Raw genomic sequence first — 12500 nt, 5'->3', positions numbered from 1 at the left:
ACTTGTCATCTACCCAACATGTCCACAACTTGTGGTGGACACAACATGTCCACAACACAAACCATGTCATATACCCAACATGTCCAAACCGGTCCACAACTTTTTGAGATATCCTGCTCACAGACAGACGGGGGTGAAAATATAACCTGAATTTTCCCTCACCATTCCATTGTGTCTGATTCGACAGAGATACAATTCGACACAAAGGTTCCTTCCAAGCACTTGTCCAATAATCTCATCCAAGCAATCTCTATAGAGATTTATATAAAATTTTCAATTGGTCATCTTTCAGATTTTATGTCGATCAAAGTTCAAAATCGGTTGCAAAATTAAGGTTTTTGTTTTGACATGGGCCTCTAAATATATTTTTTTTCCATTCCATTTTTTCCCCCCCTCAAATGGCAAATATTTATTTGTCTTGCCATTTTTACCAATCCAGACAATAATTGGCAAAATACGTGCTTTTGTGCGTCTGTGTCAACAACCATTTTCTGAACAGACTGATGGAGGTTGGTGACTCGTGGGAATACCTTTCAATAATGGTATGACCTCTTTAGATTTAAAGGGACAATCATTCATTTTTTTGAATTCCATTAGATTCCACAAGGGATTAAATGTCAGAATCGGCTGTCGAGTTGGCTGTCGAGTTTTGGTTAAGGTTGGCCCCATCAGTGAAGATTTGGCCTCTCAGTGGGATACAAAACGTAAACTGCCCTTCAAGGGCAGGCAATGAGAAATAAAGGCTTCTGGTTTCAACCAAGCACTGCTTTTAAACCAATCCAGACAAGACTTGGCACAATAAATACCTTGCCACAGCCCCCTTCGGAGTAAAGCAGGTAAAGATTGGTCTGGAGTTTTAATGTCTTAATATGGCAAAGAACGTTAAGCATTCAGGTTTGCAGAGAGTAATATTCTGTGCCGTTGAAATACCTTTATTATGTGTGCACCTGTTTTACGTGGCCGCCAACCATACTGTTTGCATTGACCAACATTTTGTAAGACTTGTTTTGATGGCGGTTTTATTTATTTTATTTTTTTTCAGTATTGATTTACAAGGTTTACAAGAGGGCAGTTTTGATTTTACATGGGTCAAAGCTCAAAAGGTTTAGATGTAGGAATGATAATTTAGGACTGCTGGGACATAATTTTTTTACATTCTGTTTTTTTTTTTTTTTTTTCGTTATTTCTTGATGAGTGCAACTTTGGGGAGGAATTTGCATTAACTTGTAGTCTATGGGCCAGATTGACCCCCCCATGCACCCCCCCCCCCAGAACAGTATGAGACCTGTTTTATTTTACTCCTTAGACCTTCCCATACATGAAAAGTGGATGCCACCATCACGAAATTGGGATGGACTACCTGTATGACGTCACTTTCAAAATGGCCGCCAGCGAAATCACCGAAATTTCAATTTTGCGCATATCTCAGCTGCTATCACAGCTAAAGACAAAATCTTGGTGTCTACACCCATGTTTTTGAGGTCAAGGAATACAATGGTGTGCCCATAAAAATCCTTAGGTTATTGGATCATTTTAAATTCAATAAAGTGGACACGGAATCCAGCGGAAATCTCATTTTCGCGCAAATTTTCAAGTGAACTTGCTATACATGTTTCTATTCATTGTTATGTTGTATTTATATTTCCAGTGTTGGGCCCATAGATTTTGACAGGGATTTTGACAAATTTCAGTGCTTACCAGAGGTGGGCTAAGACGACACATGAACGGGCACAGTATGTGGATGTTACGTATGCCAAGGCTGACATGCAGTCCGATTCACATGGTGGACGGCAAAACAAGGATCTAAGAGATGCTGAAGTGCAGAAGAGCGAAAAGCGTGTCAGGAAAACAATGGATGCAGTCCAAAGCTTCCTCAACCCGTTTAATGTACCAGATCATGATAAGTTGTATTGCATTTCATCTGGTGTACCAGCTCCAACGTCAGTGGAGAAGGACATGATGGCAGCAGAGTCCATTGGAAGAGAAGCAAAGGAGACATTCATAAAAGAACGACTTGACACCAAGCAGCACTTCTTTGATCCATTAAATAAACTGAAGTTGAAAACGTTTCATTCCAATGCCAAGACAGTGAAACTAAAGACTGCACAGAATAAGATCATCACTTACTTTTGTTTTAGATTCTGTCTTTGGCCTTTGGCACAGCAGCATGGCCATACAGCTTCTAGTCAAACCTCAAGCCCACGGTCGTGTCAACGTTGACGAACTGATGAAATATCCATTGAGCCCTGTGCCATACAGTCTTGGGACAGCTGATGGGTATATGGCGAAAACAGACAAATCAAAAGGAATGCAATTCCTATTGAGAGATATAGATGATGCTCCACTTCCAAACGATGCAGACACATTACTCATTCAAGATGGCAATGCTGTGTTCCACACTATGACAGATATCCCAGGCAACTTTCAACTGATTTGCCATCAGATATTTGACAATATGCCCAAAACAACCAACTTCATCTTTACTTCAGATATGAACCAGGAGGGCTCCATCAAGAACATGGAAGGACAGCAACGTGGGTCGGGTGAAAAGCTAATTATTGGAGGTCCACTAATGAAGAAACCAGCAGATTGGAAGAGTTTCCTCATGACTGGCGAGAACAAGTCTCAGCTGGTGGATGTGATCAAGGATGTGTGGTCTTCAAATTCCTTTGCTCCTAAGCTTGTGCAGAGGAATGTTGTGTTAGTGGTGCAAGGCCACTGCTATGCATTGAATAGTGATGACGGGCTAACAGTCACAAAGAGAGAGTTACCTGAGCTTTATTCAGACCAAGAAGAAACAGACACCAGGATTGTTCTGTACTGTGCCTACGCCCAGGCACAAGGTTATGGCACAATACGTATCCGAAGCCCTGACAGTGATGTGTTCTTCATAATGCTACATTACGCATCAAGTTTTGAAATTACAATTATTTTTGACACTGGTTCAGGTAACAAGAAGAGACTCTTAAGCATCTCTGATCTAGCCAGTCAATATGGTCAGAGAATGTGTACTGCACTGATGTCCCTCCATGCACTTACACACTGTGACACCACCAGTGCATACAAAGGGATTGGGAAAGTTCGACCCATCAAACATCTCCAGAAATCAGAAGCCTTCATAGATGCATTGTCCAAACTCAGAGGCATGTGGGAAGTTCCCACTACATTATTTGGAGAACTTGAACACTTCACCTGTGCCATTTATGGACGAGGGCGCTTCAAGTCTGTGGACACAGCTCGTGGAGCAATGTTGAGGGAGAAATCTGGAGGCACAGATGGTAATATCAACTTAAAGCGGAATATAGATACGAGTCAACTGCCACCTTGCCAGAAAGCGCTACAAGAACATGTAAAACGTGCTAACTACCAGGTTGGTATCTGGAAAGTTGCAGATATGCCTCAACCAAGAGTGCCACGAGCAACAGATGGTCATGGATGGCTTCTTAGTGATGGTAACATTCAACCAATGTGGTTCCGAAGACCATTGATTCCCCCTGAGGTAGCGCTGGAAGATGACAAACTTCCCAGTGATGATGATGATGACGATGATGATGCCACCTCATCCGATGACTCTGACCAAGATGGGGCATCTGACGCGAACATGTCTGGTAGTGAGAGTGAAGACTATTGAATACTGAAGAACAGTCATGATGTTGTGATGTGCTAGTACATACATGTAAAATAATCCTTTGTGTGTGATGGCTGTTAATTTGTTTTACAATTAATTTATGTACCTCTAAAATTTGATTTATTTATTTCATGGTCTCTATAATGTATAGTTTTTCTTTTCAGGAGCTTGCATTCTATCTTCCCTGACAATCATTGTCAATGTTCTAGTCAAGATAATTATTGTTATTATTTTACCTTTTTGTTTTGTTTTCAACAATGATATGATGAAGTAACATCAAGTTTTTATTTTATTTTATTTGTTTATTGTTTTGCTTTCATTTGAACAACAATAAAAGACCTTTCACATGTACAGGTGATTCTGTTTTATGTTGAATTCCATAACATATTGAATGCTACATAGACTCTTTCAGTGCAATACTGCAATTGTGTCAGTCATATGAAAGTCCATTGGATATGATAAACATGTCCATGAGATCCATACAAATCAACGAAAGCTAATATCCCATGCACATGGTTAATCATAGACGTGAAAATTTGTGCGAAAATGAGATTTCCGCTGGATTCCGTGTCCGCTTTATTGAATTTTAAATGATCCATTAACCTAAGGAATTTTTTATGTGCACCATTGTATCCCTTGACCTCAAAAACATGGGTGTAGACACCAAGGTTTTGTCTCTAGCTATGATAGCAGCTGAGATATGTGCAAAATTGAAATTTTGCTGATTTCGCTGGTGGCCATTTTGAAAGTGACGTCATACAGGTAGTCCATCTCAATTTCGTGATGGTGGCATCCACTTTTCAGGTATGGGAAGGTCTAAGGAGTAAAATAAAACAGGTCTCATACTGTCCTGGGGGGGGGGGGGAGTGCACGGGGGGGTCAATCTGGCCCATGGACTATTGTGCATGTCTGCAATTCTAGTTTTGTTTGTTTGTTTGTGTTTTATTTGTTTGTTTGTTTGTTTGTTTGCTTGCCTTCAAGGGCAGGCAAGCTCTGCGAGTGCTGGGGAGGCCGGCAAGTTTGTGTCTGACTGTGCAGACCTGGCTTGGGACTTTGCTACTAAGGAAGGCTTTCGGATCTTCAATGCATTACCAGAGAAACTGGGCAATCCTCACAGCAGCCGGACATTTTGTACATACACAACAAAAAGGGTAACATCAATTGATTCTCCAATTGCTTAGTTTTTCAGTTAAATGATTTCAGAGTGGTGCATGTTTAAATTAAGGGATGGGTGTTGCAGTGACCTTAAGTTTATTTTACATTATTATTATTATTATTATTATTATTATTATTATTTTAACAAATTTGGATGCTATGTGACTACCTTAAAAATATCTAATTATACAAACCAAGCACAAGCTGTCACTGTGGTGCCGATATCTGATGATGGAAAACTAGAGATGAATCAGCTTTTTGATTGATATTTTGATCTCATTTCTCTGACTTTTATTCTTTCCACCTTGTTCCTTCATTGCTTTGTACTCCTATTGTTGTTTACATTCTCCATCATCTCTGGTGTTCATGCAAATCCCCACGTTTCCCACCTAAAGCAAAGTCGAAAGACGGCACAACGTTTGACCAGGAATGAGCCAATATCAAATTTGAGTTAAAAAAAATTAAAATAAAAAATCTTCTGTGTTGACCCATGTGACCCTCAGTCCCCATCCCCTGGGCTATGAGCCCGGGGTCAAATGCAAATATTGTTCCACATCTCATGCGTCCCCCAATCTTGATTGCATATTCCAAGTTTCATAAAAAAAATGTTTTATAATGTGCCTGTAATTGCATTTTTTTTTTTTGGTATTTTACCCTTCAACCTCACTCCCGGGGGTGAGGCCAAAATGATACTCCTCTCGCACCCTCTTGCCATATAGTGATCATAACTACCAAGTTTGGTGAATCTCAGCACAATCATATAGCAGGAGAGAGGGTGATGGACAGACAGATGGACATACACATACAGAGCTAATTACAATATCCATTTCCCACCCCCCCCCCCCATTTCTTTGTGGGTTGTTTTTTTTAAGCTTGGGGAAAAACACCTATCGAATAATACTTTTCTTTGACTTTTATTCTGAAACTATTATTAAGAGTTGAAATAAGACTTATTAGTCCCCCCCCCCCCATCCCTCATGGTGTGAAAGGCTCATTAAGGAATCCATTTAAAACCTGCATATATTGAAGGAATCCTGCACACGCACAATTCATGCAAAACAAAATAGTCAATGACTTTTGAGATAAGTTGCACATGGTGCCCTGAAGCTTGAGCAATGTGATAAAATGGATGGCTTTGTTAAATCTATAAATGTTGTGCAGAATGAATTTCTTCATTCGAGAGGGCTTTGTACAAAGTCAGACTTGACAAGTCAGCACCATGTTGGAGGACTCCCATTAGAACCTGCAGATTTGCCACTCCGGGTTCAAACTCTGCTGAGCCGTTTGAAAACCTTCATAGAAAGTCATGTTTATCCTGCCGAGGCTGACTTGAGGGCACACGACAACACTCGGGAAGGATGGACACCTCATCCTCTGATTGCAGATCTCAAGGTAACCTGAGATGCACAACGACAGTTATTTTAACAGAGAGGTGAAGAAAATGTTTTGCTTTTGTTCACTTTGTGCTCCCTGCATCTCTAAAATCATCTTAACGAGCCACTTGCTTGTTCTCGCTTCATATGCTCTCCAGGCGAAAGCCAAGGCTGAAGGCCTGTGGAACCTCTTTCTGACCAGAGAGATAGACCCAGAAATGAAGCATGGAGCAGGGCTGAGCAACGTCGAATACTCTTTCTTGTGTGAAGTCATGGGTCAATCACCATATGCACCAGAAGTGAGCTCAGAGACAATTTAATTTGCTTTTTAGTGACATCCTCAACCTTTTTTTTTTTTGCCTTTTTCTTTCACATCACATATCCTTTGTTTGTTTGGTTTGTTGTTGTTTTTCCAAACAATATTGGTACGGGTTCGGGGCAATGGGGGTCGCGATGGGAGTTCTCGGATAACTGCGATGGCGAGTTCGTGATGGGAGTTCAGTGTAATTAATGACAGGGAGGGGAGTCCCACTTCACAGCCGACGGCCCTGAAGCCGATGAATCACAGATAACTCTGCGGCATGACTGCTTGCTAAGCAACCATAGACACTGTCTGAGATGCTTAATTTCTGTCGGATCCAGCATCAAAATCCTGCTTTACCTTTCTGACAAATTCATGACTCCAAATAAGGACTGTGCTTCCCAACACTCCACTGTTGTTTTTCGAAATGGCTGAGCGATACTGCAAGTGGAATGTTGGCTAATGTCTGACCATAACAATGGCAGGGCTGAACTCCCTGTCAATAATTACACACTATGCCTAACCAATGGAAAAAGACTATCTGGCTGTTTGGTCAAAGTCGCTGGAGGCCAGCCCATTTGCCAGAGTGCGGGTCTGTGCTACCTTATGATAATGTTGGTGATTACATTTATCATGGTTTTCTCGTACTGGTTGCAATGTTGAGAGTCATGTTGAATGTTCCAAAGTGTGTGTGTGTGTGTGTGTGTGTGTGTGTGTGTGTGTGTGTGTGTGTGTGTAATATATATATATATATATATATATATATATATATATATATATATATATATATATATATATATATATATATATATATATATATATATATATATATATATAGATATGTTTCGGATCTGGAAACCATATGCATTCAACATACAGGTCCCAAAAGTTAGTTATGCTGTTAAGTACATGTGAGATAGAACCCCTCCTTGTGTCTAATGGGAGAATCAAAGGTGTGCGTTGCGACGGTTTAGGTAGGTTATATCTTCCAACACCATCTTCCATTTTGATCCAACAGTACCATCGTGCTTGCGGCCCTCGGTTCACGGGCGACAGCGCACCATTGCCTGAGGCGGAATTCCGACGATGGTCGAGACAGTTGCACCACCTCCACCTCCCTCGAACACGCGTAGAGGGGAGGAGCGGCTTTCTCCCAACAAGGCCGAAACTCCGCCCAGAAAGGGGCGGGCCCGTGGGAGCCCTGTCCAATCAAGGTGGACAGTGGCGTGTGCTTCACGGAGCTCCGCCCTGTATTGAGGCTCTTTTGTTGCCTTTCTTTCGTTCTTAGGGGTTCGAGAGAGATGAGAAGCGCGTTTTACGAGACAAAAGCGCGTTCTGAGGAGATTTGAGAAGAAAGGAACCAATAATAAGGAAAGGATTTGAGAACCAACGTTGGTTGGGTGCGTCGTGTCGTGTTGTTGGTGGTTCATGGTTCGTTCGTGGAGTTGGCTGGTTCTTTTGCTGGCGTTCGTGGGTCCCGTCCGTGACCCCGATCTCTGCCCGGGGACTCCGACTGCTCCACGCGGGTTCCTCCACGGGCACGAGCCCCGCGCGTGTGACTGCGGGCCGAGCCGCACCACCATTGACAGGTGTCGCACCACGGAGCACCCCTACCTCCAGCTTGCAGGTACCCCGCCGAACTGCGACCCCCCCCCCCCAGCTCGGTTCTCCTTCTCTGGCTGCAAGGGTCTTCAATAAAATATCTGTGTGTGTGTCTGAGTGTGTTGGGCCCGCCTTTTAAGTAGAATTGCATAAGTGTTATCCCACCATTGGAAATATTCCTTGTATATTCTGTGATAAGTCTTCCGTGTGTCTTTTTATTTGTAAATAAAACAATTGTAGAAATGTTCCCAGTTCATTTCCGTCCTTCCTTTCATTGGTCCAGCATGGTTCGGATCTGAGTTTTAGCCGTTCTTTATACCCGATAATCAGTTCATCCTCGCGGTACGTTCTTGGCAGGCCCGCTCGACTGCATCCGAGCTGGAAAGGTAGTTGGTAGTCGGTAGAGTGATCCGGCTCGGGCAAGACATCCCGAGGGCGTGGTTCCCCGGTAGACGACACCGCGTGGTTAATAAGGTAAATTGGTTCGAGACAAAAAGACCCTATGCCACGCGGTCAAGATATTGGCGTTCCACGGTCGATTCAGCAACCCGCCGGCTCAGGGAATTATCCGGAGCGACGGCCTACAATTCCGGGAGGTTGGTGGGAGACGACGTAACCTCCCCCACCTAGTGGTTGTTCTCGCCACTGACCCCCGGCCCACAACTATATATATATATATATATATATATATATATATATATATATATATATATGTATATATATATATATATATGTATATATATATATATGTGTGTATATATATATATATATATATATACATATATATATATATATATATATATATATATATATATATATATATATATATATATATATATATATATATATGTATCTACTTCTTTCGTCTGCTCCCGTTCGGGGTCTCCACAGCGGATTATCCGTATGATCCGCATAGTGATTTGGCACATGTTTTACGCCGGATGCCCTTCCTGACGCAACCCTGGTCGCCTCTTACGACACAGGGATATGGTACACTTATTTTAACCGGGGTATACACCAGCCCAGTACACTGGTACTCATTTCGCCGACCTCGGAAGGATGACAGGCTGAGTCAACCCCCTGGTGTATTAATTCAGTGGCCCAACGGGGCTTGAACTCAGGACCTTTTGGATCCCAAGCCGCTGCTCTAACCACTGCGCCAACACCAGGATATATATATATATGTATGTATGTATGTATGTATGTATGTATGTATGTATGTATGTATGTATGTATGTATGTATGTATGTATGTATGTATGTATGTATGTATGTATGTATGTATGTATACAGTGGGGAGAACAAGTATTTGATACACTGCCGATTTTGCAGGTTTTCCCACTTACAAAGCACGTAGAGGTCTGTAATTTTTATCATAGGTACACTTCAACTGTGAAAGACGGAATCTTAAACAAAAATCCTGAAAATCACATTGTATGATTTTTAAATAATTAATTTGCATTTTATTGCATGAAATAAGTATTTGATACATCAGAAACACAGAACTTAATATTTGGTACAGAAACCTTTGTTTGCAATTACAGAGATCAGACGTTTCCTGTAGTTCTTAACCAGGTTTGCACAGACTGCAGCAGGGATTTTGGCCCACTCCTCCATACAGATCTTCTCCAGATCCTTCAGGTTTCGGGGCTATCGCTGGGCAACACAGACTTTCAGCTCCCTCCAAAGATTTTCTATTGGGTTCAGGTCTGGAGACTGGCTAGGCCACTCCAGGACCTTGGGATGCTTCTTACGGAGCCACTCCTTAGTTGCCCTGGCTGTGTGTTTCGGGTCGTTGTCATGCTGGAAGACTCAGCCACGCCCCATCTTCAATGCCCTTGTTGAGGGAAGGAGGTTGTTGGCCAAGATCTCGCGATACATGGCCCCATCCATCCTCCCCTCAATACGGTGCAGTCGTCCTGTCCCCTTTGCAGAAAAGCATCCCCAAAGAATGATGTTTCCACCTCCATGCTTCACGGTTGGGATGATGTTCTTGGGGTTGTACTCATCCTTCTTCTTCCTCCAAACACGGCGAGTGGAGTTTAACTAAAAAGCTCTATTTTGGTCTCATCAGACCACATGACCTTCTCCCATTCCTCCTCTGGATCATCCAGATGGTCATTGGCAAACTTCAGACGGGCCTGGACATGCGCTGGCTTGAGCAGAAGGACCTTGTGTGCGCTGCAGGATTTTAATCCATGACGGCGTAGTGTGTTACTAATGGTTTTCTTTGATACTGTGGTCCCAGCTCTCTTCAGGTCATTGACCAGGTCCTGCTGTGTAGTTCTGGGCTGATCCCTCACCTTTCTCATGATCATTGAGGCTCCACGAGGTGAGATCTTGCATGGAGCCCCAGACTGAGGGAGAGTGACTGTTATCTTGAACTTCTTCCATTTTCTAATAATTGCGCCAACAGTTGTTGCCTTCTCACCAAGCTGCTTGCATATTGTCCTGTAGCCCATCCCAGCTTTGTGCAAGTCTACAATTTTGTCCCTGATGTCCTTAGACAGCTCTCTGGTCTTGCCCATTGTGGAGAGGTTGGAGTCTGATTGATTGAGTGTGGACAGCTGTCTTTTCTGCAGATAATGAGTTCAAACAGGTGCAGTTAATACAGGTAATGAGTGGAGAATGGGAGGGCTTCTTAAAGACATAACTAACAGGTCTGTGAGAGCCGGAATTCTTTCTGGTTGGTCAGTGATCAAATAGTTATTTCATGCAATAAAATGCAAATTAATTATTTAAAAATCATACAATGTGATTTTCAGGATTTTTGTTTTAGATTCCGTCTTTCACAGTTGAAGTGTACCTATGATAAAAAATTACAGACCTCTACATGCTTTGTAAGTGGGAAAACCTGCAAAATCGGCAGTGTATCAAATACTTGTTTTCCTCAAAAAAAAAAAAATATATATATATATATATATATATATATATATATATATTGTTAGGGATATGGAAACCATTTGCATTCAACATACAGATGTCCCAAAAGTAAGTTATGTCGTTAAGTATGTGTGTAGTCTGATCTCTTTCCTTTTGTCTCGTGGGAGAATTGAAGGCGTGCGTTGTGAGTTATTTTTAGTTGGGTTATTAAATATTTACATCCAACGAACCCTCCAACAAGCCATCTAACAACCATCCCATCTGCATGACCCCTCGGCCCATCACGATCCACCACCAACCAGCTGCCGACTCGCACCCTCACGTGCCAAGGCAAGATCTTGTGGTTCCGATTCCTCGGCTCCTACGATCGTTGTAACTCTTTCACGACAACCTTTGCAACATTGATACTGTTACTCGTCAAGTATGAACCCGCGTGGAAGAGTGGCTGGGGTTTCCCAGCAGGGGCCAAGGCCCCGCCCCGGAACGGTATGCCGTGGGACCCTGTCCAATCAAAAGCGGACAGCGGGGTGTGTTCACCAAGGCCCCGCCCCGCTGAGGGAGGTCCATAAATTCCCGAGCACTCTCTGAGGCAGGGGTCTTTTTTTTGGGGTCTTGGAGAGTTTTTGGTGGGTCTTTTTGGAGAGTTTTGGAGGGTTTTTGCTGTCACGAAAGGGGTTTTTGCTGTTAAGAAGGTCGTCGATGCAGCGAACGTGTCTCTGCTGGCCCTCTACAAGGAAGAAAAGAGCGACCCCGACCCCTCCCTCCGTGGAGCCCGCTATTCATCACCCGAGCTCCACCACGAACCTCGAGTCCCACACATGCGACTGGGGACCAGACCAGCGACCATTGTCAGGTGCCGCAGCACGGAGTACCCCCTTCTCCGACGGCCAGGTACCCAACCGAACTCTGACCCCCAGCTTGTCTCTCTCCTCACCTGCGAGGGTCCAATAAAGAACTCTGGGTTTCTTTTCATTTGTGTGTGTGCCTGCGTGTGGGCCCGTCTTTAAGTAGAACTGAAAAAGTGTTTTTGGATCATTGTAAATACTTCTTGCATATTCGCGTTAAGTCTTGCTTTGTGTCTTCATTTACTGTAATAAAACTTGTTAGAAATGTTCCCAGTCCATTTCTGTCCCTTATTGAATTGGTCCAGCATGATTCGGATCTGAGTTCAGGTGGGGTTTTATCCCCGATAATCCGTTAATTCCAGCTGGCACGGCTTTGGCAGTTTCCGCTCGGCTGCACCCGAACCGGAGTTGGTAGTCGGTAGTTGGAACTCTACCGCAGTAGGTAGAGTGACCCGGTTCGAGCAAGACGTGCCGAGGGCATGGTTTCACCGGTAGTCGAAATCGCGTAGTTAATTAGGTAAATTGGTTATAGATAAATAGACCCTACGCTACGCGGTTGAGATATTGGCGGCCACGGTCGGTTAAACGACCCGCCGGCTCGCGGAGTTATCCGGGGAGTTTGGTGGGAGATGACGCAAGCTTTCCCCACCTCGTGGTCGTTCTCGCCACCGACCCCCGGCCCACAACAATATGTATGTGTGTGTGTATGGAGTG

General features: G+C 43.3%; 2 protein-coding genes across 7 annotated transcripts in view; both read left to right on the top strand.

Moving 5' to 3' along the window:
- The window catches only part of ACAD10 (acyl-CoA dehydrogenase family member 10), a 78189-nt gene that overhangs the window by 46517 nt on the left and 19172 nt on the right, over window positions 1-12500 (top strand). For 5 of the 6 annotated variants that reach the window (XM_085879039.1, XM_085879040.1, XM_085879041.1 and 2 more), the window contains 3 exons: window positions 4610-4779; window positions 5945-6175; window positions 6315-6455. In XM_085879039.1, the coding sequence (XP_085735165.1) occupies window positions 4610-4779; window positions 5945-6175; window positions 6315-6455 (542 nt within the window). The remainder of the gene's footprint in view (window positions 1-4609; window positions 4780-5944; window positions 6176-6314; window positions 6456-12500) is intronic. The other variant, XM_085879042.1, reaches the window with a different exon arrangement.
- Window positions 1285-4495, top strand: LOC147028538 (uncharacterized). The gene has a single exon (XM_085879052.1). It carries the CDS (start codon window positions 2168-2170, stop codon window positions 3629-3631), a length of 1464 nt encoding a protein of 487 aa, XP_085735178.1. The 5' UTR covers window positions 1285-2167; the 3' UTR covers window positions 3632-4495.

The sequence above is a fragment of the Eptatretus burgeri genome, chromosome 4 (assembly GCF_056783735.1).
Source record: "Eptatretus burgeri isolate ZD-2024b chromosome 4, Ebu_testis_v1, whole genome shotgun sequence".
Classification (NCBI taxonomy): domain Eukaryota; kingdom Metazoa; phylum Chordata; class Myxini; order Myxiniformes; family Myxinidae; genus Eptatretus; species Eptatretus burgeri.
This window is presented reverse-complemented; position numbering and strand designations above follow the sequence as displayed.

Excerpts from the sequence above, each read along its gene's own strand:
- LOC147028538 (XM_085879052.1), top strand. The coding sequence starts at position 2,168 with ATGGCCATACAGCTTCTAGTCAAACCTCAAGCCCACGGTCGTGTCAAC.